This window comes from Salminus brasiliensis, chromosome 3 (genome assembly GCF_030463535.1).
Source record: "Salminus brasiliensis chromosome 3, fSalBra1.hap2, whole genome shotgun sequence".
Taxonomy (NCBI): Eukaryota; Metazoa; Chordata; class Actinopteri; order Characiformes; family Bryconidae; genus Salminus; species Salminus brasiliensis.
The window spans coordinates 36,091,017-36,119,016 of record NC_132880.1 but is presented as its reverse complement, the minus strand read 5'-3'; the positions used below and the strand labels follow the sequence as shown (position 1 = coordinate 36,119,016).

General features: G+C 39.8%; 1 protein-coding gene across 4 annotated transcripts; it reads left to right on the top strand.

The window, feature by feature from the left end:
• Positions 1-90: 90 nt before the first annotated feature.
• On the top strand, positions 91-27,829 carry tpd52 (tumor protein D52). Of its 4 annotated transcripts, none has more exons than XM_072676015.1 (8): positions 91-207; positions 18,629-18,753; positions 19,179-19,327; positions 20,358-20,459; positions 20,800-20,826; positions 22,569-22,610; positions 22,814-22,862; positions 24,149-27,829. In XM_072676015.1, exons 1-8 carry the CDS (start codon positions 189-191, stop codon positions 24,263-24,265), a joined length of 630 nt encoding a protein of 209 aa, XP_072532116.1. In that variant the 5' UTR covers positions 91-188; the 3' UTR covers positions 24,266-27,829. The 4 variants fall into 4 exon arrangements, with proteins under 4 accessions (XP_072532116.1, XP_072532112.1, XP_072532114.1 ...); XM_072676011.1 differs by lacking the exon at positions 91-207 and adding an exon at positions 12,883-13,375; XM_072676013.1 differs by lacking the exons at positions 91-207; positions 20,800-20,826 and adding an exon at positions 12,885-13,375.
• Positions 27,830-28,000: the final 171 nt, after the last annotated feature.

Below are 28,000 nucleotides of genomic sequence, written 5' to 3'. Positions count from 1 at the left end.
GCAGCAACGAGCTCTGTGTGACCACGTGCCCGTTTCTTTTTGTTTACATGCGTGCGTGCTCTGCGCGATGACGCCACGCGCGGCCCCACCTCACCAGTTTGCAGCGCGTGAAGCTCTAAACTACTCGTCTGGAGAAGCGACTCAGTAAAGGAGAGCAACAATCTTCAGCATTCAGAGCTCACATCAGGATGGAGGAATCCGAGCAGGGTAAGTTACAGGAAGTTCATCTCTAAAGATGTCCATGTGCGGTTTATTCCTGAAGACCGCAGTTATAATTGTTGTTATCGCCTGTTTGTGCCTCTCAGAAGTTAGCTGAGGTGGGCTAGCTAGGTTAGGTCGTAGCCATAACTGGCTAATGGACCCTCGTAGTTCTTCTGCCGGAGACCGTAAAGAGAAGATCACTGCATGAGCGTTTGTTCGTGACTGGCTTTGATTTTTCCCAGAAGGTGAAAGCCTGTGGCAGCGCTGTTAATTTACTAGGAAAGGATGAAGCAACAAAGAAGGAAGTTTCAAAACTCTGTTTGACCTCATATCTTTGCTTCAGAGCAAATAAGACTGATCTTTAGGATTATATATAGCTATCTAGCTAGTTAATAGTGGATATTTTTGAAATATCTAAATCAGATTGTTCGCTTTATGTGTTTTGGATTTAACCCAGTTTAATGTGCCATTTCGCTGGAGCTTGCAACCATATGGTTTGTCCCTTTCATTAATTAAGACATTTTCCTTGACGAATTCACTAATTTGGCTCGTCATTTACTGGTTCATCAGTATAAAACTTCAATTTTTTTATTTATTGGTGTCACTCATATATACATATATATAAATTCAGAAAGCATCAGTAGAACACACACACACTATATATATATATATGTGTGTGTGTGTATATATATGTGTGTGTGTGTGTGTGTGTGTATATATATATATATATATATATATATATATATATATATATATATAAATGTGTGTGTGTATGTGTGTGTGTGTGTGTTGTACTGATGCTTTCTGAATTTTGCGTTAATCACTAAAGTATCTGAAAATCCAGTTTTGCAATAATAGGAGCTCAGACTGAGATTATCTCTAGGGATGGTTTCAGTTGCCTCTAAAGGATTGTGCTTGTTCTACATGTCTCAGATTACTTTACACACACTGATTCAGGAACCATTAAGTGGTCAACCAGTAACTTGCATTTGGTTTGCGTAATCTGTATTCAGTGCTTGTTCACATCACTGGTAAACCTAAAGCCAGGGGCTGTCTGGAAGACAGATCATTTGTCCTAATTCAGTGTTTTTCTGAGACATTTCTCCCCTGCTGCTGCTGCTGCTCCTACTCCCAAATTGAACACATTTATTGCAGAATTGAATTGATTTCTGAGAAATTAAGTGCAGTGGCCTTTTGCTTTGGTGTCCCCTCATTTGTCCTGTTTTATCTTGACCAGAGATTGTATTTTCTTTAGAACCTCAGACCTATGTGTTTCTGATGCTCTTTTATGAACAGGTATTTTTGTGTTTATCCTCTGATTGCAGTATCACTGATTTTGTTGTCACAAAAATCATAGTGGGGTCAAGTTAGATGCTAAAACATTGCTAAAAACATTAAGAATAGAGTCGCTTATGCCTGTAGGGTAACACGTGCAGTAAATTGTACACATGCACTGCAATACACATCATTTAAATATCAGTTACAGAACATCAAATCTGTCTGATGCTGATCATTTATTTTTAGAGCAGTCATTTTTCAAAGCCTGTTTGTATCTGTTACCACTGCGTATGTAATATGTTAATTTGCAGTTCGTGCTTATTTCACTGTGAAAGAACCTGTTTTGCTTTTTCTTATAGAAAGAAGAGAAAGAAGATAACCAGATTTATTCAGGAGGCCTGATCTGAGGCCTTTTTTTCTAAGCCTAGCAAGGCATTTAGTCTATTCACTATGTCAATATGTAAAACACAAGCTTGTTGTGACCTGTACTGTTCTGAGGGACATGTAGATGTCTCCTGTCTTGTTTGTAATTATCAGAGATATATTGGCTGTGCTAATGGGCTGATATTGCAGTTACAGTGATGCAGATGTTATGATTAGTTAACTGCATTGTGGATAATGTCTTAGATGATCTCTTAATCTCCTCACATGTAGATTGTGGTAGTTTTTATTAGGTACTACAGTGTAGCAGCTATTATGTCACAGCAAGCATCACACTTGGTAGTCCTTTTTTAACCGTCTTTCTGTCTTGCTCTATTCCTCGTCTCCTCAGGAGGCTGCTTATCGTCATTCCTCTTAGGTGGCGGAAGTCCGGTGAGCAGTCAAAGCCCTCCTGAGTGGCTCCCATGCAGGGAAGCCATCTGCCCATTCCTCGTTTTTGCATACTCGCATCTCACTGCAGCTTCTGCAACAGGACCACAGAGTTATTTTTAGAGCAGACTGCAGGATGGAGGCTGAGACACCTATTAGTTATCAACTGTGCAAAGAGGTCTTTAGGTATGAACGTCATCATCGAGACCTCTGCTCTGAAGGGTGGACTGTGTAAGACTTGAGCTGTATTCAGGAAATGGCACTTTGTAGTATGTGCTAATATTGTCTGCTTGTATCACACTCATATTCTCAGCTTCTCTTCTGTATAATTTAAAGATCATTTAAATATTAAAATAGTGAAAAAAGCATAACCGTCCAATCATAACCAATATATAAAGTTAGTAGCAGCACAAAGGAGGTTCATGCATAGGTTCATTAATACAGCCTTAAATATCTGATACTTTAACACACTCACTTAATTTAGACTTCACTTAGGAAGATCTGTACACTTACTCGTTCATGCAATTATCTAATCAGGCAGTCGCATGGCAGCAGTGCAGTGGATACAATCATATAGATACAGGCCAGAAGCTGCAGGCAATGTTTACATCCACCACCAGAATAAGGGGAAAAGAAATCTTGATTTCAGTGTAATTGTTAGTGCCAGACGGTCTGGTTTGAATATTTCTAAAATTGCTGGTCACCTGGGACCAGAACTGTCTAGAGTTTACTCAGCATGATGACCTAAAGAAATAACATCCCGTTAGCAGCAGTTCTGCAGACGGAAACGCCTTTTTTTTTTTTGAAGGAGGTCAACCAAGAATGGCCAGACTGGTGCATGTTCCAATGTTTGTGGACACCCCTTCTAATGACTGCATTCAGCTACTTTTAAATTGCACAAATTGCAGATATGCAAGTGCAAATGCGCACACACAGCTTGTCTAGTTCCTGTAGAGAAGTATTGCTATTAGATTAGGACTCTTTGCTGCAGATAAACATGAACCTTTTGGCACCATGGCTAATACCAGGTGTGGACAAGATGGATATAAAGCCCCCCAGCATTGAGCTGTGGAGCAGTGGAACAGTGTTATCTGGAATGACGGCGCTCTATCTACTACATCTGGGATTGGGGAGGGGGTGATCAGCCAACATCATGACCTACTAATGCTTTTGTTGCTGAATGCTATCAGATCCTCAGAGGCAGGATAAACCCCTTTTTTACAACCATTGATTTTGGAAGATGCAGTGAAATAAGCAGATGTCTCAATAATTTTATCAATAAAATTAGTATATAAATAGTTGTTTATTAATGGGTTTGTCCATATTGTAATCCTTTACTGTTACAGTTACAATAATGCTTATGTCAGATGCTCTGCTATGGGATTATAATATTACGCTCTTGTTTTCTTGATGGAAAACATTTTTGCCTTGTGAATGACCTTGCCTGTTTAATTTGATAGACATTTTAAACATGCATTTCAGGAAAGAGTCCTGGCATGGAGCGGTTACCACTAACTACATCCTGGTTACGCTATTGCTTGTATTTACAGAATAGGAATTAAGTTTGTAGGACTTCCAGAAGGCCCAAGGTAATGTTTCGTTTGGACACAACTGGTCCAGCCCATTGGAAATTGGATCAGGATTGGATATCTGTCAGTTCCTAATTGTATTGGTTGGTTAGTCCAGTTAGCCTTCCAGTTCTACCAGTGAAGTCCCAGCCAATGGGAGCCATTTCTTGCTTAGCATTTTCCAAAATTTAAAAACTACTTTTTTAGAATATTAATGAATTAAGTGTTAAAGACATGCACTCATTTAATTCCCAGAAATCATTATGCCTTCTTGCTAAAGTCCCAAAATGACCTGAGGGGTCAGGGCTGCTGAGTTTCACTGTTTTGTTTTGTTTTTTTTACATGGGAATCATGGTTTATAAGATCAAAGTAATCCAGGCACTTTAAAGTGATTATGCTTACTGCACAGCATGGCTCCCTCTGTAACGCAGTTATAAGTAACGTCACAGTATTGGCAGTGCAGCAGGGTAAACATGGCTGATGTGTGAGGTTTTTTATTTCCTTTATCAGTGTTGGTTGGTGGTGTGAAACAGCCTTGATGAAAGCCAACAGAAGCCGCTGTTTCTTATCTCTGTAGTTTCCCTAAGTAACCTGTGAATTCATTTGTCAGCTTTCTGGTGGAAAATTCCATTCGAGAGGTTTCTCAGTCCTGTGCTGTATTTGGAATGTCTTCACTATGTGCAGCTGGAGCACTTTTATGGCTTTAATGTCTGTCCAGTCGAATGGGCAGAACTCTAAACTAAATGGTTTCTGCCCAGAAACAAACTAAAACTGAAACTTTTCCATTTGCATTACACACTTTTGTGAATGCTACACTCTAACAGGAATAGTCCTAAAATGGTTCTTTATCTTGAAACATTAATGGAACCTTTTTTTTCAAAGAACCAAGGGGGTCTTAAATTACAGTAAACCAGGCATGCAACCATTCAAGCACCCACAGGTTCCTTATTGAGTTGTCATGCTTTTATTTACAGTGGTGTGCAAATGTATGGGCACCAGATTGTAGACCTTAATTAGCTTGTAATGTCTATGGCGTGTTCACAATCATTGTTGGGAAAGGCCCGTTGTTGGTTGCAAGTTTCAAAGCTTTATAAATACTCAGACTGGTTAAACTTTGTCCCAACAACCGTCAGCAGCCAAAGGCTCTTCTAAAAAGCTGCAGAGCAACTGATGCCCTCAAAGCAGGAGAAGAATAAAAGAAAAAAGCCATACGTTTTTAGGTAGCACTTTCCTCAGTTCGTAATGAAATTCCAAGGCAAACCTTTTCGAAAGAACTGCTCATAGGATTACTAGAAAGACCAACCCCAGTTTGACTGTGAAAGACCTTCAGGACACTTCAGCAGACTCTGGAGTGGTAGTGCACTGTTCTACATCATAGAAGAGTCATTGGAAGATAACCATTCCTTTGTCATCAGAAAAATCCAACATCACAAGTTTTCAAAGGAACATCCTAATAAGCCTGAAGAACTAGGGGAAAAATTATGGAAGTTAACAAATATATGTTTGGAAAAAAAAAGAATACAGAACAGAATTTCATGAAAAAAACACCTCTCCAACTGTTAAGCACTCATGCTTTGGGCAACATTTCACTGGTAAAGGGACGAATGAATTTAATTAAATACCAACAAAACAGTCTGGAAGGTTTTGCCAAGGCTCTTATGGTCCCCTGACCTTAACAGTGCTTGGAAATCTGTGGATAGACCTTGAAGGACTATCTCTCAGAACTAGAAGCCTTTTGCCAAGAAGAATTGATTAAATTCCCTCAAAGCAAGAATTGAAATACTCTTAGCTGGCTACAAAAAGCATTTACTAGCTGTGATGCTTGCCAAGCATGCATTTGTCTTACATAATCTGTATCCAGTGCTTGGTCATGTCATCATTGCTAATAATCTGGCTGTCAGGGAGATAATGGACTCTTAGATGTTTTTGAGTTACTATGTTTTTTGTGTTCTGTGGTTTTCTGGGTTTCACTGTAGTAGAGGCAGCATACTGACCAGAATTACTTTTAATTAAATGTAGCTGATGTCAATTACATGGTTGTTCCAATAATTAAGATGTCTGAGGCCTCTCGGAGGTGAATTCCTTCACTAACTAAGTTTATACAGTTGTACACAAGGTCATGATCGACTGTACTGGGGCAAGTCTGAGAATGTGATCTGTAATTCTATTTATCTGGACAGTAAGCATTTGTTTGTTCAAAAAACATCTTACAGTAAATAAAAAAGCAGGTTACGTTGTAATTTGATGTGGGAATGTGTGAGCTTAACCGTTTTTAAATCGCTCTTTAAGGATGCCTAGTATTTTCAGTTTCCTAGGCCAGGTCACCTTTTGAACTCAAGATAGCTGCCTTGATGCCTTGCTGCCCATGTTGTCTTATATGTCAGAGCCTTAGATGGCAGTGTAGTGATGAAGATGCCTGTAACTGAGTCACATTTGAGATGTTCTTCGAAAGCAGCAACATGCCACAACATTGCCATTGCCACTGCTAGCTGTTGGTGTCTAGCATTTTTTGCATTTCAGTAGAGTTGTATTTTAAGCCTCAAATCCTACTTTTCTAACACAGTGTGGTATTTTACATGAATTATAATCTTAAAATCTGTTTCCTGTGAGCATCACAAACATCACAAAAACAGCCTCTCTCCTACGCTGCTCTTGCCTCCTGCTTCAGTTTATTTAGTCTCCTAAACTTTGTGAGCACTGACACTTAGATTTATGGGATCACCATCTATTCTACTTCAGAAACCAGTCGAGCAGGAGAACCTCAGCAGCCTGGCTTTTAGACAAACACTCAATGTGGACATGACTGGGAGTACTGTCTGAGTATGCAGCATTTGTTGTGTTTCAGACACAGCCCTTCTATATCCAAACAGTGCTTCATTAAAGTAACCCAGGTGAGCTGCTGGTGGAACTGAACGAATTTCGACATGCAGTGGCTAGAGTTTTTCTAAGGGTCTCCTTCTGACCTACATATCCATACCAGACAGAAACAGACTTCCTGCTAGATAAATAGTGTTGAACTATTTTCATCAGTGCTTTTTTTCCCCTTAATGCAGTAACCTGTACTCAACTTTGTCCTAAATAAGCCTTTCGTTTTTCCCAACACTCCTTGAAGAACTTTTAAGAGTGAGCCTACAGAAGAAGAAGGGAATATGCAAGGATATGCAAAGGTTGTTTGTAACAGTCTAGCATACTACTTCTTACCGAGACTACTCACTACTTCTTAGTGAAAGTTGAGCTACCAAGTTTCACTCGAGAGATTTGACACCTCCATCTTATCAAAAAATATTTTTCTCATAGATAGATTGGCTTGATGTTTTGGGCAGCTGTGTCTGGTGGAGACAGATGCTTGTGTTTAGCTCACAGTCCTAAAGCTTGAAGTTTGGATCAGCATCTGTGATCAAAGACTGTAATATCAGCCTACACCCTGGGCCATGTGTGATCTAGTGCTATGGCCACTCTTATGCTCTGACAGGATGACCCATTGCACTCAGCAGCGAGATATATATATATATATATATATATATATATATATATATATATATATATATATATATATATATATATATATATATATATATATAATAATTGGTTCACCAGCTTGTAAAATAAAATGTGAAATATGCCGACATGAATTCTACTGTGGATCAGCAGTATATGTAGGAAGACCAGATCTGTAGCAGATTCCAAAATGCTAAAATATGCAAATGACCCACGCTACAGGATATTGAAAATGTGTGAAACCACACACCCATCACCACAAATTTCACTGATTTCTGTTGGTCCTTAGTCATCCTTCAGTCAGTCCTTTTGGCCCCACAAGGTTTGCCCAGAATAAAACTCAGCACACTGCCAGATTATATTGATGAACCACAGTTCCAATTAGCGGCCCAACCTCTCTTGGGGCTTTGTAGCTTTTCTTGTGTAAATTGTGTGAATTTAGTCATATAAGCATTACAGACTATATTGTTATATATGTTTTTTTTTTTACAGTGTTAAAATACAGTTGACTTTATTTTGTTCATTCAGCTCAACTCTCCATTCAGCTCGAGCAGCTGGGCTGTGAGTAGATCAGAGGGGTAATGATAGGATTATACACACACCCCCTACCACAGGATAATCTGTGTAGATAATTGTTTTAGACCAGCCTGAAGAGGGACACCTTTTGCGATTGGCAGTAGGGGAAAATAAGCTTCTAAACCAGCTGGGTTATCCCTTAGTGTGGACCAGGCATCAACTGCGTCTTTTGGTTTAAAGGCAGTAGAGTTTTGTATATGTATCATAGCTATGACAGATTGGTTAAGAAGTGGAACTTAGCAAGCACACAAAAGGAGTGAATCATTGTTCCTCAAAATATATATTTTTCAGTCTTTACCCCGTGGTGTTGGGTTTGACATGAGTTGGTTGTCTCAAAAGAAAATCCAGTTGCAGCACAAATCAGTGCTATTGTTGTTTTACCTACACCTACCGTTCCTCTGTTTTCCTTTATCTAGACAAATTTATACTGACCTCAATCATTCCATATAATTGTCTGTCTAGACTTGCTGGGTCAGATGTGATCTCATAACAGAAAAACCCATCTGGATGAAACTGAATAATAAAAAAAATAAACTTTTAGGTTTTGGACTACACTGCTGACAAGACTACATCCGCAAATTCCTCCAGTTTATTCACTTTTAATGTCCACATAATCGATAACGCAAACGGAAATAGTGCCAGGAAACACTGTTTATCACATTTTGTAATCACATTTTCTCAGATCCCATTTACACCTGCTCACTTTGTGATTTAGTATCTGGATTGCATTCTGAAATCTTTTTAACCACATGCATTTACACTAGGTAGTCAAAGGGGTGTTGGTTATCGAATGCATCCTGGAGAGTTGGATGTGTTCGAGTGATCAGATTTGTATTTATTTAAATGTGTTTTCTCTTGCATTTTTTTATGTGGTTTGGCCTTATCCAGATATAAATCTGATACTCAAGGCGCTCGAAGCAACCAAGAGTAAACAAGATCTCTGATTTTATCAATATAGTGGTGAGCTGCAGAGGGTTTGAGGCTAAATTTACCCTATTTGAACAAAAAACTATATATTTAAATATATGATGCTTAATATTTTCTTCATATTTTCAGATGGTGGCTTACATCCATAGCACTAATATCAGGCCTCTGTACAGTCAGTGTTGGTGGAGCACTGTCATCACTGCCTGGAGCCTTACCATAACAGGTTATTGGATTGGTTTAACTTTCAAGCCCAGTTTGTACCCATATTGTCTATTTTCTCACCCACATTCAAGCCAAATTTCCCATTGATTATCTCCATATGAAGAATGTACAAGTTCAGGTTTACAGCAGTGCAGGAACAGGGGAAACTGTCTGATCCATTTTGTACAGAAGTACATTTGGCATTGCAGTCCCAAATACAAGAGGGATTTACTATTTTGCCAGTGTTTCTGTGTTCTCCATGTTTGCACACTTGTAATTGCATACATGTGCAGCATTTGAAGCTCGTATTACTCCTCAGACAAGGTGAATCTGTAACTACTGACATCCTGGCACCCTTTACTGTGTCTCACTAGAAAGTATATAGCACAAATATAGCAGAAATAGGAGTTCAAGTATTGTTGCAAGTTAAATAGCTCCTTTTTAGTACCATAGATTTTTTTTTTGCGATAAAGGTTGTGAGGGCAGAGGTCACTGCTGGAAACAAGGTCTTTAGAGGTAAAATCTATTATTAAGGAACACGTCTGCTTTAGAGGACCCCTCCAACAAATTGAATGTATTTGTACTGGTGGAAAATGAGATGGTGAGAGTTAATTACACCCACTATAATATAGCCAATTTAATCAGCACTGTTCTCAGTGGGTTGTTTGCTGTGAGCCGTAAAACACAAATGCTGTTGAGGGTTCTAGGCTGTTCTCATTTTTAAGTATTAAATTCTCACTTCTTAACTTATTCCTAAATGGCTTTTACAACCACTTACCTTCTTCTCATATAGTTCAGGGCAACTCCTCTTTTAAGAGGAAGTACTGTTGACCTGTGCTCCTCCTACTAAATTGTACAAACCAAAATAGTCATGAATGCCTGATGTGTTTGAAAGCTGTATGTTATGCTGACCTTTTCTGCCACCCTGTGATGGCTCGTTGCAGGACGTTGTCCAACCCACTACTGATGAACCTCAGAGGGTTAGTGTGTCCTTGGTCATGTATCATGATCCAGACTAGTGTGGAATTGCGCCACATCCCGTGGTTCTTATTTTGGGCCAATCATGTGACACTGTGCGTTGGGAATAATGTGCTAATTGATTAGATGCCGTTGTGTATTAGGACCTTTAAGGGCCGTCTTTGTTGCTGGACGGAGTGTTGTTTATGTTGTTCTCCTAAATGGAAGTCTAAATGGAAGTCATACGAATCCTAGTTTTTGAGGGAAAAGAGAGCAAGATCTTGATGTCGAGGTAACATGTCGCCGCTGTCCTAAGAAAGTCATGTTTATTAAAAATGGTTACTTTCTTCACTTGTAATGTGTTTTTTTTTTTTCTTTTCTTTTCAAAAATCATTTTTTGACCATTTCTATTGGTCCAGTCATCAGGAAATGCGTAAAGCAGTTATTTCCCTTTTTCCCCTCTTCTGTTCATTTTGTAGTTGTCAGTAATTCGTCACAAGTCACAAGACTCATCCGTATCATTACAGACATCTTGAAAATGCTGATGGTTAAAGGGTCAACAAATGGGTTCAGGAACTAAGGTTGTGATCAAGGTGTTAGTCGGTAATGTGGTTGAGAAATGACTGAGCCAAAACAATAATGTGATTATGCTTCACTTCCTCTTGCAATGCCTACTTCTTCTTCAAAGCAGAACTAGGCTTCAATGGAGAAGTTGGGTATATAGAGAGGATGCGGGCGGTCTCTTTTTTTTCCCCCCTCTTTGCCTCTTTTGTAACTGTAAATGATGTGTTCGAACTTGCTCTAAGACCTGCAATCCAAATTCATTGGGAAAGGATTTTCGCAATCGAATTTTATCATGCCTCAGTTGGGCCGAATAATTCCATGGGTGTGTCAAAGACTGTATTTCAACGTGTGTGTGTGTGTGTGTGTGTGTGTGTGTGTGTGTGTGTGTGTGTGTGTGTGTGTGTGTGTGTGTGCGCACATACCTTTTTGTTATGCAATCTGAAAACTGGGTGATGCATGCTTTGGCCACGGGCCATCAAGGACCTGTCTGAAAGGCAAATATCCGGGTGTTTGAGCACCCATATGCAGCAGAGGCTCTACTGAAGCTTGAATTCGTAGTTGGGACTGCCAGATATTTTGATACTTGCACACACACAAACTGTGCATGGTTACCTGTGTGATGTGATGTGTTTGCACTAACTAGGCCAAGATTTCTAGATAAAAAGTGGCGGAATGATTAACGTTAAATCACTTGCCTTCAAAACCACGGCGCCAGAAACTCTTCTTAAGAAATGAGGTAGAACTTGTGAAACATAAACCACTCCCATTAAAAAGTACTCCACTAGAATGGAGACACTACCAGACCATATAAGGCTTCTGGGAGGGGAAGTAACACAATCTGTCATGTTGTAGGCAGATAAAACACTGCAGTAACTAGGAAGGATATTTACCCTTGCTTAAAGCAGGGCGACCATAACCCCTTTTCTATATGTCAGTCACATCAGTGCTGACCGGTTCAGCAGTTCTTAATGAAGATCTTTAAGATAGTAGTTAGTAGTTCCAGATAAAGATTGGTTCTGCATTTTGAAGCATCCATCTACCCTCTATCTGGGTACATCTGACACCGTATTATGGTGTATGAATTGCCTCTGATACCTCTGACTCTTTTCTCGTTGAGTGTCTACTTCTCTTTGGTGTATCTCACAGTAGGGGTGGGCAAGAACAAAGTATTTTACCACAGCTTGTTTAGTCCCTGAAGAGAAGTACTGCTAATAGAATAGGGCCCTCTGGAGCAGATAAACATGAACCTATTGGCACTATGCCTAATGCCTAATACCTAATGCAAAAACTGATGCATTTTGTACGTGTGTCAAAGTATCACATTAAATATCGTGTAATGTGTATCACGAGAGTGTCTTTAAATCATGATTTGTTTTTATTTATTTATTGATTTATTGATGAACCATATCGCCCACCACTAGTTCATGGTTACTCGTTTCTTAATTACTCGGTTAATTACTCTGTTAATTGTTTGAGACGCCAGTTTTCAAATTCTGAATTTCTTTGATATTTTTTTTTAATGGAAGAATAGGAAGATATGCAGCCCACACATACTGGACTGTAAATTATTGTTTTTACACATATTTGTGATTAAGTATGATTTCATCTTACATTCTGCTAACCTGAAACATGCCAAGGGCATGTTGTTGGGAAGGCTGAGATGGCCCTGTTGTAACTACTCAAGCTGGCATCGGTCAATATCAGTGTATATTTGAACACACAGCAATAATTTGATTTGTTCATTAATTAAATTAATTAAGTTGCTTCAATGAGGTGCTGGATTAATGATTGGCTGCAGTAACATTTGATTAAAATTTTACTGCTCTCATGCTATATGCTCTACTGTCGCCAGCCCCTCTGTAGGCTGAAAGCTTAGCTAAGCGTTTCAGAGACCAAATGCTGCTTGGATAGAATGTGATACGACTGCCCTCTGTACGTTGTTCTAGTGGAGGGCAAAGTGAGTCGAAGTGTGAGCGTTTCAGGACATTAAAATCCCTGCATTAGACTCAGCCCATCTCTGCTGGTGTAGCCTGTAATGGTGCGTGCAGATTCCAGCATACAGCTCAGTGGAGGCAGTTTGAGATGGATTAACACTGTAATCTGGGCCAGCGCAGATTACAGAATCCTTTTCATGGGCCTGCCCGTGCGTCATGTGACCAAGAGACAAATGGATCCCCCATTTACCTTGAAAGACAAGATGGATAAAGGGGGCAGGGCATGAAGCAGAGCCCAGAGCAGGAGCAAAAGACGACGACTACATGGATGTGTGCGGCCATTTACAAGGAGCTGCTTTTGTGTGCCAGCTTCAGTCTGCTGCTCTGCTGGGAATGACTGCAGTTCCACCAGCTACCATTAAGATTACAGCTGGAAGCCACCGCCCGTGACTGAGGCACTGAAGTGCTGCAAGGAGGTAACTCATTAACTTGACGCTTACTGCTGCCTCGGCCTGCTTGTCATGTGAGCCAACAGCAGCCCAGGGAACGGTGGACTATCTAGCATGGGATACACAAACTGAAACACTAGCACACACTCTCTCACACACACAAACATGCACATTCTAGGAGCAGAAGCAAGAAGGGAGGACAAAATAATGCAGTAAACGGTAGCAATAGCAGCACATGGCCAGTCACATGCAAGCCATCATTCTGGAAGATTCCTGAGTGTTGACAGCATGGACCCTGTGGAGGACTACAAGTCTCCTTTCAATTTTGAGCAAGGAGTCAACACCAGCTACCTTTACCTGTCTCCTAAAGAGAACTTCACTCCACCCAGCTCACCAGCTTTGCCATACAAAGGTAACGTGTGTGTGTGTGTGTGTGTGTGTGTGTGTGTGTGTGTGTGTGTGTGTGTCACTTAGAAGTTGGGTGTGCACTGGTTGTAATCACTGACAGTTATAGCTTGGTCAAATGTGCCATCAACTTCTGGAAACTTCAAGTCATTGGCATGTCCCAATTGCATTATGCTAATTAGATACTATTCACTTTCATTCATTGTTAGCAACATTAGCTTTTTGACTGAGCTATTCATTTTAGAGGGCCACAGTTCAGTGTAGTGTGTAAACATATGGTTCACTTCCTGGTCTGTACAGTACATAAATGCATATTAAGATGTAAAAAAAATAAAACAGAATTAAGATTCACTTATTTCTAACTCTAACTCTATTGCCCACAGCATCACATCAGATGTCTTCTTCCCTCAGTGCATCCTAGTGTCATCGCTTGGCTGTCCATGTGCTGTAAATGAAAGCAACCATCTTCCATTATTTCAAAAAGGCCCAGTTCCATTGTAGGCACTTTTGATGGTGGACAGGGGTTGGCATGGGCACTCTGACCAGTTGGTGGCTTATGCAGGCCGTTATCAAAAATATTAAAGACCTTTAAATACACAGTATTTATCGCAATACACGTGATCATAGACAAAATGCATCAGTAGTGACAGATTCTTAAAAGCCACTATTCAAATACTCTCCCATACTGTCCCAGACTTTTTCCCCCAAAAGTGACTGCATTTCATCCAGGAAAACCAGACTAATTGCACTGTAATGATACATGCAGCTGAACAGTGTTCTTTAAGCACTGACAATAGCCTTGGTATACTTGGACAAGCTTATTGTGTATGACAATAACAAAATTGATCACAATACATATTGCCCACCCCAACTCTTGTGCATCAGTGAGCCTTGAGCGCACACCTCACCCTGTCCATAGTAATTTGTCTCTCCTCTGACCACTGTTGTTTGGTATTCACTAGAGATGGGCCGATCAATATTTTTGCAACCAATACTGAGCACTGATCGCCTTTCAGCTCGACCAGCTGATCGCTGATGCCCATCGAGGTTGGGACTGGGTGCCACGTTAAACCTTTAACCTGGGAATGCTTCATTGTGCTGGGCTGTAATGTTTCCTGTGGTGTCTCTCAACATGAAATATACTTTGATTTGTGAATGCAACCACATTAGACGATGTGGAGCTCTGAGCAAGCGCTGTAAGAGACTGTAAGAGAATTCCTGTACAGAACTGCTCTGTGGAGCTTGGAGTGAAACATCATCTGAAAAGGGCTGCTTATCCAGCTCTAAAAACTCCATCACTTTGGACATGACTCCTTTAGCTTTCTGACTGTTGTTGTTGTACTTTTGGTTGTGATTAAATGGCTGTATTGTGTTCGGTAGCTCTGCTGTGTTCTGATACTCACTGTACTGGTATGAATGATGTACTCTTAGTGTGTATCCGATTAGTGGTGTTACTTGGGTGTCTGAAACCGAATACTCCATCTAGCTGTTGAACAAAGGAACTGCAGCGTCCTGTGACTGAGGACCTCATGCAGAGCTGCTGTATTTCTTAACTCATGAATTTAATTGGATCACCTAATTGGAGAATTTTGAGCCAAAAATCAGATCATTGTTTCCATCTCTGGTATTCACTTCTGCTGACCTGCTGTTTCTCCCACATCCAGCACTATAAGAGCCAGCTGTTCAGTTACTGTCTAACATATCTATGCTGAAAAATCCAGCTGTTGCATGTGACTACTGGAACAAAGGTAAATTGTTTACAGGCTGGTTTTGGGTGATCTGAGCCGGTCTTTGATTAAAAAGCTGGGTATCCAAGCAAAAATAACCCCCCTTTTGCTGGTAAGCCAGCTGGTTATCAGCTCTTTACAAGCATAGCCTATGTTTCATTTGTGTTTGATGACCGGACCAAATTGAGCAAGCTGATTGTCAAGGTGGTCAAACCTTGATGGGTTAGTTTGGTATACCTGGTTGACCAGTTTGGTCAAGCTGATCACCATCAAACTAAAACTGGTCAAAAGCTAAGGTGGCCAAAACAGCTTAACCAGCTTGAACGGACCAGGCTGCTTTTTACAGCAGGGACATCACCGACCTTGACCTGCGCCATTATTACAAGATGGTCGTCTGCATCATCTGTGATGATGTGGTATCTGGTATGTTTTGACTCTACATGCCGATAAATTTCAGTTCTGGCAGTGAGGACGTTAAACCAGTAAAAAGAAAACATCCAACGTGAATATATTCATATATTATAATAAACCCTTCATGGACAAAAATAAAGAGCTAAAGAGCTAAAAATGTAGCATAATGGGCCTTTTTAGTGAATGGGGAAATGGTTGGGGTTTGTAACATAGTGGGAGGGTTCCAGAACAAGTGCTGCCTTTCAGTTCTTGCAGAATAAATGTACAGCATGTTGGCTTGACTCTGTTGCTGTCAGGTCCTGTCAGACACAAATGACAGCCAGGTGGCATTACTGTGCTTTTAAGGACTGCACTCAGGCCCACAGTAAAGCCCTGCCTCTTCAACTGCCTATTAATGCCCTAGTAAAGCTGCAGGAGAGAACCATTTAACAAACCTTGACTGCAACTTTTTGAGTTGACGTCAGTGAGCTTGACAGGTGAGCTTGACAGCCGACCTGCCTCTTACAGATTCCACAGTGAGTGCTTCTCTATGTGTGAGCTGTTACAAAGCAGCAAGCTGGCAAATATATAACACAATTGATATGCTAATTTCTAAATTCAAGTGTAGCGTGTGCTGCTAACACAATTACACCAGTATTACATGCTATTCTGTCAATCCAATTATATAGACAGAGGGAGGTCATTGCTTATGCCTGTGAACAGATATGGTGCATTAAATTATTTTAAACATTTAAAAGAGTGATTCATAATCCTGGCAGCCATTTATAATCTTATCAGGCCTTCAGCAACCATGTCTGGAAAATGAGGTTTGTCTAAAGCACTAGTATTATGAGTTTATTCATGTTTAAATTCAATCATTTTAATTACACATTTCTTTGAAATGATAACAGCAGTGCTGACAACAGAGGAAAAAGAAAAATAATTGACTTTCTGTTTGTGAACAACTTTCCTGTTTACGTTAGTCTGACTCTAAAATGACTCCCAGCAATTAATAGGAGGATGTACTAATATGGGATTTTAAGGCAGGTGCTGGTGTTATAAAATATAAAAAAAAGCGAATTGAAGTATAGATGACACATTCCATTCCTATTTTAGTTATAAAATAACAAAAAACAAAGTGACTGAAGTAAAGGTAAATATCACAGCTTCTAAATGCCTTTTGCTTTTTTTCTGCTTGATTTTCACCCATTCTTCCTTGCAGAGTTCCAGCTCTTTGTAGAACAGTGCATCGCCACTTTAAGCTAAATCTTTCTGAACACCTTTTACAGTTAAACAGGGATTTAATTTTTTTTCTTTCAAAGCAAACGTACAAGCTCTTCTCTCTGACCTTTTTCTTAGTATTCCAGACCTCAGATTGACCTCCACCATTCCTGTTAACTGCCCTTTAATTGCATTACGAACTGAGGAAATGGCCCCTAAAGGTGCTTTGCTACCTTCTTATAGTCTTCTCCTGCTCTGTGGGCTTCAATTATTGTAATTGTGCTATTACAGTGCTAGGCAGCTGCTTAAATGGAGCCCATGGCTGGTATTTGTTGAAATAAGTTTTGAGCAGTCAGAGCAATTGTAATCATACAAAATGTAAATAATGAATACATTATTTTTGCTTAAAGTTATATAATAATATATATTTTTTCTGTATCTTTATGCTTTTTGGACATTATGGACATTATTTTGTCTGTTCACAGTAACAGAAATTGTGACCTAAATGCTTTCTGTTTGTAAATCGTTTGTTCACATCAATAAATGTTACATTGGGAATTTTTCAAAAGTATTCCTGTTTTATAGAGAACATTTCCTCTACAGGAACTATTCAAGGAATAAGCTCTTGCCGGTAAGTGAATTCAGAAGAGCTATGAGCCAGAAGTGATCTCCGCTGCATTGCAACAAAAATAAGTAGGGAGGAGACACTGCCTGCAGCTAAAGTGGGTCATTTTAGTGAGGTGCCAAAAAGGTGTGTCTTGCAGAAATGGTCTGAAAACAGGATGAAAGTATCTGAACCCGAGACCAAACGTGAGCTCTAAAGAGACTGAACTTTGTTGTCTATTCACTTTTTCAAGCTGTTTTAAACATTGTTCAAGGCTTCGACTCTTTAAAGTTACTGTACTGCTGTGATCAAATATGGGCGGACTATATTTGTCATTAAAATTGAGCAATTACTGCTTGAGTAAGGTGGAGTGGGATGTATCACCCCCAATTTGTCCTGAAATATACCTCAGGAGAAGCTAACAAAAGCTGCACATCCTACTCATTTCTGTCAAATGGCAAATTACATGGCCTAACTTTATATTTGTTCCCTACATGCAAATCTTGGGATAGTTCTTCACGCTTGTGAGTTTCACCTTTCTCTTCTCCTCACTCCTAAGAGATGGGTGGTAGGGGTTGCTTAAGAAGGAGGATTGATGGAATGTGGTGGGAGTTCATTATATGACTTACCATATCTTACTGCTCTCAGATTAGCAAAGCACATTTTTCAGGTATGAGATTATTATACATCAGAATGGCTGTGTCTGGCCTGCACAGTAAGTAAAGATCTGAAGGATCTTATGAGTGGAAGGCAGGAGAGAAATATGTATGTGCATTTCTGCAGGTCTCTAGTTGTGGTAGACTTTGCAGTTCTTTACATGTTCATTGCTGGCTGCTGTCAGTCTTCTCTGCTAGTCATTTTGATTGACAGCACTGTAGCTTTGTTTTCTTTCTTGTTCTTTCCTAGCTGTCAGCCTTTTGAAAGACTCCATCCAGGATTTTTCTTATTTATGTTGCATTTCCAGTGGCCATGTCTGTGTAGTATCTATGATTGACAGTACAGTCCAAGACTTGAGGATCAAAAAGCGTGTGCTAATCCAGTATGCTTGTATATGCATGTCCTTGGGCTGCAGTCATTCGAAGGCCATCTTTTATTTTTACTGTGCTCGTCCAAAGCTTCCGATGTCCAAGGCCTGTCTCCTCCATTTCCTTACTTCCTTGCTCAATTTCCTGAACCTAAAACTTGATTTTACATGTTACAGTTGTCCAATACAAGCTATTTCACCATGTTCCTATTAGATTTACTAGACAGTGGTGCTTACTGTTCCTACATCATGTAAGACAGAGGCTAAGTGTGGCTGATTTATGTGTCCCTGCAGGAATTCAGAGACCAGACTCCATCCCAGAAGTGGGTGAAGATGCTGTAACCACCGTTGGGCAGACTGCCCCCAGCACTGCCCTTACTGAAGAGGAACAGGAGGAGTTACGCAATGAACTGACCAAGGTTAACCTTATTTCTTGTTTTTGAATAAGGAAGTAAGCCGAGGACTTAGCTTTCAGCTAGTGGATGTAATGTGCAGTAAATTTTTTCAAGGTCACACTGAAGGCCTCACTCAATGTCAGTCTCTTTTATTGACCTAGTTGTGAGTAATTGACAGTGTGCATTATAATGTTGAAGCCTTTGGGCAGCTCTGTGGTCTATTTATGAATTTCAGAAGGTTGAATAAGTTCAGTTTGGCAATAGGTGTTCAGTTTGCTCCACTCAGATATGTTACTAATTAAAATATGTGAAGGTTATTATGTAGATGTCGGGAATTGGAGAGAAAACCACCCCTTGGAGTTTTTAATTATTTGCATTTGCAATTACTATCTTGTACTACTGCCAAATTTGTTGCCTGTAGCTTAGTTTTGGATTCCTGGGCTCTCCAGGTGGAGGAGGAGATCCAGACTCTCTCTCAAGTGTTGGCATCGAAGGAGAAGCAGGTGGCAGAGATCAAGCGGAAGCTGGGCATCACCCCGCTCAACGAGCTCAAGCAGAACCTGAGCAAGAGCTGGCAGGAAGTCACCACCTCCACAGCGTACGTGCCCTCCTGTCTACCTGTGCCCTATGGGCTCTTCTTCCTGCTGCTTTGCAAGAACAGTCCCATCTGTCAGTAGGCGACACAGATGACATTCTGTTACATTTTCAGCTGGCTGTATAAAAATTGAATGCAGCAAGGCTTTGGGTTATTATTTAGCTTTTAACCTTAATATGTATTGTTCAATAATTACCATTGATTGAACAAGTTAATTGTAAGTAGAATAAAACTAAGATAGCTGTATGGTACAGTATTTGTGTCACCAAGATTTTTAGGAAGGAAACACAGTGATAAAATTTGAGCTTTCAGACCGAGAGAGATTTGAGCTTCCAGACATTTCCACTTTTACCAAGATCTTCAATCTCAATTAGCTTATTAGGGTTATGGCTTGTTCAGTCAGTGTTGGGAAAGGAAAGGTGATTCAACGGAGCTTTATAAATACTCCTCAACCTATCATACTTATCAATACTCCTATGGCTCCTCAAACATTGTCCTAACAATCAGCAACCATGGGCTCCTCTTAGCAGCTGCCTATCACAATAATTGATGCCCATAAAGGAGAAAAAGCAAAGCATTTTCAGGTAGTTTTTTCCTCAGTTTCAAAACTTAATACATACTATGACTCTTCAAACCTTCCAACAATCAGCAGCCATTCCTCAAATGTAATCTTTAGTGATCAGCAGCTGCCTAGCACTTTCCACTTCAGGAAAAAAGGCTATTAGAAGACAACAGTTTGTAATGTAATTAAGAAATGACCGTTAACAAGAGGCCATGCTGAGGCGTTGAAGACCCAAGAAAACTCTCTCAGAGCACTGCTTCTAGGATTGCTAGAAAGGCAAATCAAACTCTCATCTAGAACTACTGTTAGGTAGTCGCTAAAAGGGGAAATTGAAGTATGGCCCACATGCTAGACCCTAATGGTTTAAGATTGGTATTTTATAATTGATGTGTTTGGTTTTCTCTTGCAAATGTAAATATGACCCTCAACAAGGTCTGTTCATCAACAGTGTTTTCGCAATTGTCTGTACAGGTATAAAAGGACCTCAGAGACACTGTCCCAGGCAGGGCAGAAGGCTACAGCAGCATTTACCAGTGTGGGATCAGCCATCAGCAGAAAGCTAGAGGATGTCAGGTAGGACAGAAAAGAAAGAGCCTGTCTGTGGAGGGCATGACACACCTTTAGATTAAACTGCCTTGTGTTCATTTCCCTCACTCTAACCTTTAACCGATGAGTGCACATTAACTCGTACTAATGATTTATTGTGTTTCTGGCCCTTCTTTATGTTTGGAGCACAAAATGTGAGAACCTGAGCATTAAGCATTTTTTTTTCTCCTCACTAACTGAGTCTTGCAGTGGATGCATTCTTTCTCAGTCATATCATGATCAGTAGTAGTATTCCTCAAACGGGTATTCTATGATATACAAGGAGTTTGTTCGTTCTGTTCACTAAAACAGTCTGTGACGTTTACAGATTACAGTCATTTTCCAATTCCTTTAGGTAAGATAACTTTGACTAAGTCAGTCATTTTGGATGCAGCATTGATCAGTAGTGTGATGGATTTTCTGGATGTTTTTGCATGTGGTTACACTCATCAGTCCTGTCCTTTATTACCTTTCATCCTGATGTACGCTATGCTCATGTTAGTGCATGCTCTTTCTCTGCTTCACTTCTGTTTGTTTTGTGCATGGCAGTGGCTTGCAAGTTTAGTAATGACCTAAATAGTTGAGCATTTAAGTCATGGGTTGTTAGTCTTCTATAATTATAACATTTGCATGTTACAGATTGAGACCTGAGAACTGCTGTGGATGTGGATGATTCTTCAATTAGGGAAACAGTTATGTCCCCAGGTTATAAATTTATATTAGAAATACTTTATTATAAAACAAACAGTAATTAGGTATTAAATATATTAATTATAGTATTAATTTACATCACAATTTGTACTCTAAAATCATGATTTTCATCATGATATTTTGTATGTTCTAAACATCAGTATATCATTTATCAAGAAGTATAATAACTGAATGACACAGAATGTATTATTTGCATTAATATGTATTGAATATTTGTCTGTTTTTGAATATATTACAGTCCCAACATTATTGTCATTACTGCAACAGCCTGTGGTTTCTGTTTATGTTGTAACCTTGGAAACAAAGACTGACAGGAGAGCACATGTCAGCCATTAGAGAAGAGTGACAAGATGATGTTGGGTAAAAACAAGTAATCTTGTATTTCTCCTGGTCCTGATTAGTAGATTTATTTATCTCCATCACTGTTCATGCTGTTACGGCAATAAAAAAATTTAATGTAGTTTAAGTGCATATTATACTAGCAGTTAAGTAGTGTTAGGAAATGGATTCTCAGATTCACCATCAGTATCTTTAAACTTATATCATTTGTAAACTGCATATCATTTGTTCTTTTAGTCAGTATGACCATAACATATCAGTAGATTCTAGAAAATACAGAAAAAAGTAAATGGACAAAAAGGTATGTGAATGCTTTGGAGTGACCTGGATTTCTGTAGTCTGAATCTGTATAAGCTTAGTCTGGGCCATGGGTGGTATTATAAGTCTTTACTTTAAAGCATGTAAACATTGTCTTGACAGAAGTAAAATAAAATGGATGCTAATTTTATTTCTCAAATGTTCAAATTGTATAAAGATTCCCCGATTGAAGAATCCCCCATGTACATCTTCTACATTTCCAAATGGATTTTTCCCTTATTTTTTCCACTTCCCAAAAGTAAAGCTTTTTCTCTGAATCTCTGTCAACACTCCAGTAGCCTGTGTTTGAGTACAGATGAGCTCAGTGTAACCCTGTTGAATCTGGTGTAACCCCTGTGAGTTTCGTTTGATCCTCCTCTCCTAAATCTGTGACTGCCTGCAGACTTTGTGGACTGATCCTCTAGACCAACACGTCTAAGCCCTTCTCTTAACTGCCGGTTTGCTCTCTCCGGCCTGATTATTTTAACCCGGAAAATGAATTTTTCCAGTGCTGGTTTAATCTATGTCAGAAATACAGATAACATTGCCTCAAAACCCCATTGTGGATTAAAGTCTTTCCCATAAAGCTTTTTCTTAATCAACATCTGTATTCCTTCTGATTGCAAAAAAAGTTGACTGTAAAGTAGAGGGTGGCCCTCTTTCTCTTCATTTAACTCCTCTACTCACTGCTAAAGCCTATGTGACTTGCCTAACCCTTCTCTCTTCTCTTCCTTTATTGCTGACCGATAGTATACGATCCATACAGCATTCTACTAGCATGCCTGTGATGAGGTAAGGGACGTCATCAATCTCACTCTCAGGCCTGTGTGTTAGGAAGGACTTTTAGTACAGGATTGAGGCTGGTCAGATTCATCCCTCGTATTTCTCAACATCTCATGGCTGCGACACAGGTTTTCAGAAGCTGCAGTGGAGTAAACAAAGCATTTGCCTTGCTCTTTGAAATCCGTGTTGAGCATGTCTTTAATTCCTTGCAGGAACACTCCCACCTTCAAGTCATTTGAGGAAAGGGTAGAGAGTATAAAGGTAACAAAATGTGCATGATTTTCATTTTCAACTAAGTATATGGGTGTGTCACTGGGCTTCATTGTAAATGTTTAAGGAAATATATCTTTTTAGATAGGGGGAAGGGACATCCTAATTGCATATATAACTGGGTGAAGGTGAACAGTGATATGTGGTATTCGCGCAGAGTTATGTGAATAATTTTTTTTTATGACCCAGAACTTTTTTTTTTTCACCTGTAAATTACAAAAACACCCCAACACCAGCTGGTTGTTGTCGATCAATAAAGAAGAGACATTTTGTGGAAATTGGCTGACAGATAGAGAAAGGCTGTGGCATATACATCCTAAAAGGCAGCAGCATTAATGTGGCCAACGAACAATCGAGGCACATTTTTGTCACCACGCTGATTGGCTGTGGTGTTTCAAATTTCGAGTGGTCCGCTCCCTTTTTCGGCCTCCATGCCCAGCCCTTTCATCTGCAATTATGTCGCTTTGGTCACCTATGGCGCATCCACGTCTGCAGTAGGTTTGTTTACAAAGCAGGTAAAGTGTCCCAAATTCAATTTTCTCTTTTTTTTCTTTGACCTTTATCCAAATTTTGACTGAGCAGGTCACGCTCCAAAATGCAAAACTACAACAGAGAAATGCTTCTCTCCTTACCCATTTTTCCCTTCCTCTCAGCGTGCATTTATGACTAATGTTGAGTTGATGTAAACCTGAATTCCAATCGGGCTGTTCTGACGGAGTTGTACTGCCGCATATTGCAGATGGATCAGATTTCACTACCTGGCAGAATTGAAAATGTCAGATTCAACATGGGTTTTTTTTTTTTTTTTTTTTTTTTTTTTGCTTTTCACCCTATCACATAGATAACACATCAGTTTCGCACGTGACAAAAAAATTGGACCTGGCCCACTTTTACTTGCTGTGGGAATGTAGCTTTGTCTTTCTGCGCTCTATGGTAGAATGGTCTGTTAGTTGAAGAAGTATATTGTAGTAATTTATACTACATTAAATTTACTAGCTTAAGGTATTTTTTTAAGGCATGCATATGATTTGCACTCATAAAATCACAGTAAAGAATATTTTATATTACTTTATTTTAATTTCAGGTTGGCTTCAAGTTGTTTTTGTTTCTGTTTTTCATTGTAGAAAAAAAACATGCTTTATTTATTTAAAACCTTCATTTGAAAAGTTAGGTGTCCCCAAACTTTGGACAGACAGTGTGAGCATATAACTGTGTAACTGTAATTCATGCCAATTCTAAGACCATGTCCGATCCTATTTCTGTAACTGGCATTGCAGACCAAGATGAGTCCCACACCATCAACCAGTGAGCTTGGAGACGTTTCAAACTCCACGCCTAATGCCGAGCCAGCGGTGGAGCAGCCAGAGGGGACGACTGTCCAGGGCCATCACTGACCTCACTCCACTGGTCCTTAATGAAAAACCTCCTCCACTTTTGCCTCCCTGCTCCCCTTCTACTCCTCCCTTGTCCTCATCATATGATGTCAGAAAACCAAAACACTTGCGCTGGGTTCTTTTTCGTAAAGTGCATTACACAGTTTAGGAGATGTTATTCCGTTTAGGGTGTAGAGTTCAGGCCAAGCTGGTGAACTAATGAGAAATTGTTTTAATAGATTCTCTATGAGGGACATGCATAATAGCCCAGTTTTCTCAGAACTACTCTGCATTTATCACCGCATGGGTTCACTGTGCCTGTAGGTTCCGTTATTTCTGTTGCTGTAATTGCATTTTTAATGGTTGCACATGAGGCTGGGGCATCTCTGGGCCATGTGAGATAGCCCTACACCGGAGCTGATGGGGTCCTGAGCTTCACTGACTGTGAGCTGGAGAGGGCACTGGCTTAGGACTTGATGAACTACAGCATGACTCTTAAGTCCCTGTAGACCTCACACTGAGTCTGTGCCCAACCCCTGACCCTTAGTCAGTGGTATATGGTTAGTACACATGCACACACAGATGAGGCTCAGCTGATACTCTAGGGTCAGTTTGCTCTTCATGGGGTCAGTAACATGGGGGAGGGGGTCTGCACGGCTAGCCTGACCTGATGAATGACCTATTTTATGTAGGTTTGCTGTCAGGGATGGACAGTGAAGCTGTTGTTTGAAGGTCAGATGTGGCTTGTCTATAAACTAGAATGGCACTTAAAGGCATGTACCCCGTACAGTAAATTGAATAATTCTTAAAAAGTGATTTTTTTTTTTTTGGGGGGGGGGTGGGTGGTTCCCCCTCCTCATTATTTACTATCATTGATCTTCAGATAAGCAAATGCCAAAAACGCAGCATGACAGTGTAAGCTTTTGGGAACTTTGTGTTAAGTAACAGCCAGTCTGCTGGCTAATGTTATCTGACATCACATAATTGAAATGTTAAATGAGCTTTAGTGGAATTGTTTATGCTTCAGTTGTGCAAAAAGATAAATATAAACCCGTTGCCAACATAATATAAGAATTTCTAGCCATCATTTGCCTCTATCGGACCATTAAGGTTTTGTAAAGGCTTTTGGAGAAGTCTTAAACGTGTCTGCTGTTTCAGACAGTAAACAAAAAGGATGCCAACTAGTGCTGTGCAAAGGACTTGGGCTTCTGAGAAAATGGCATGTAAAGCTATTTATACTGGCCTGAATTTTCTGAAAGCATCTTAGCACAAAGATGACTCTTAAACGGTAGAGCGAGCATCACACTGAACACTCTCTCTCTACCAGTTAAGATGACCTTAAAACTAAAATGCTTTGGGCAAACTGCCCCCTGGACAGTTGTGTTTTTTTTTTTTTATTTTAAGCAAACACTAACATTTAAAATGTTAGAATATAAACGGAACTTGACTGAATCACACTCAGACTGCTGTATTTATGGCTATTTATGAAATTATGTTCTATATGGTTTTAATGCAAAAACACACTTGCTGATGCATAAATACCTCAGCAGTTTTCTTGGCCACCTAGGACTTTTGCACAGTACTGTATATTGTCAAGCTAATTTAAAATAGGTACAGTGGCATTAAAAACTAGTCCACACTTCTGTTACTGTGAACATCTAAGCACGTAAAAGATGCATAAAGAAATATTTAAAGTTTCCTCTGATGACTCCTATTGTCCTATTGTATCAGTAGAACAGTGCACCGCCACTCCAGAGTTTGAAAGATCTTCTTGAAGGTTTTTTTGCAGTCAGAGGTTTTATTTGCATTTCTAACCATCTTATGAGCAGTTATCTCAAAGTCAGTCTGCTAATTGTTAGGACAAGGTTTGAAAGCCAGAGTATTTTTAAAACATGTATCACCTGGCCTAGCTAATCATTATTGATTATTATTGAACTTGAATTTCCTTTTATTATAGAAAATAAATATTTTTTCATCTTTAACTTTATCAGAGATTTCAGCTCATTTTCTACTCCCTTAACTATTCACAGTAACACAGATTCTGACCAGGAGTACCCAAACCTTTGCATGCCACTGTACATAAAAAGAGAACCTGTATTGTCAGCAGGAGTAGAGGACTGTGGAAACAAAAGGCCTACCTGTTATTCTTTCATGGAGCACCTTGTTTGATTGGTTCTGCTTACAGTGAACTTACAAATGCTGGAGGGTCCTTGTCCTACAAGTCCTGTCCTGTCATGTTTCACTGTCCATAGGCCATGAAGAGCAGGTCATGACCTTTTTACCATTGAGGCCTGTATCACCTGCTTTGTTGCTAAGCTAACAAGAACTCAAGCTCTGATTGGTTCCGCCTGTTATTCTGTGCCATATGTGCTTGTGTGTCAACTTTAGCAGAGCGTAAGCTTACCTCAGTCAGGTGTGTTTGAGGCTGGAATAGGGCAGTCCTTGGCTGGCTGGTGGATCCTTTTTTGTTGTTTTTGTTTCCCTTTTCTTTTCTACCATTAGACCTTAAGTGCTTCAGCATGGCCAAAATCCTGCCCCAACCCATTGGGATTTAGACAGTCCATTAACGTCGTAATGTAAAAGCATGAGACGGAGTAGGTTATTATGGTTTGTGTCTCTATTACATGTGTTTTATGTCAAATAGAGTTCTCGTTCATGTTATACATTCCAGATGTATTTTGTTCTAACAGGAAAAATATCAGAGTATTTTTCCATGTTGTAAGTAGAAATATACAGATGCTAATTTGAATAAAGTATATAATAGCAGTTGAAGTAGGGGAGAAAAGGCTAGCGGTAGTTAGGGTTAAATGCTTGGGCTGGTGGGTGTTGTTCGGTCAGTACACAATATTTGTGTAACACTAACGACTTTTGCTTGGGAGCTGCTTTGTCACAAGGTGTCGCTTTATTCGTTACGAAATTCTATTTTTGGTCTGTTTTCGGTTTTAAGAGCCGCTGTGTGGAGGTAGTGGTTTTGAAGTGTTTGAATAAATGTACACTATATGGACAAAGGTATTGGGACACCTGCTCATTCATTGTTTCTTCCAAAGGGTACTAGAAAACCCTGCTTTTCTACTAGATCATGGAGCATCGCTTTTGATTGATCATGGAGCATTTGATTGCATTCAGCAACCAGAGCATTAGTAAGGTCAGGATGTTGGATGTTCTCCACCCCACCTCATCCCCAACTTCCCAACTCATCTCAAACGTATTGGATGGAGCACCATCATTCTAGAGAACACACTTCCACACCTCAATAGGGTCATAAGAAAGGGTGTCCACAAACATTTGGACATATAGTGTATGTTTACACACACTTTCAAAATGTTACCCATCTGAAGTTACAGTTCAGTCTTGTCATGGGTTCATGGGGGTTCTTTTGTGTTTGTTTGTTGTTATATACAAATGGAAGGTTACTTTACACTGAATATGTTACCGGGTTTTGTCTGGGATGTGCCTCTATATACTGTTTTCACTCCTGCTAGCTAAGAAACACTGGCTGACCTGCAATGACAACAAGAACAGCTGGATCATGCTCTTGCTCATTTGTATGTCTGCTGCTAAATAAAGCACAACGTTTATATCTCGTGCCTGCTTAGTTATTCTACTTCTCATAGTCAGCAGGGGTTAATCCTAGTCCCGTATTACACAGCACTCTGAATAGAGATCCTCCACCAGAAGGCAAATGACTGAGAAACTCAGCTGCAGTACCTCTAACAAACACCAGATGGTGCCCTAAAACAGACCAATAGCTGCAAG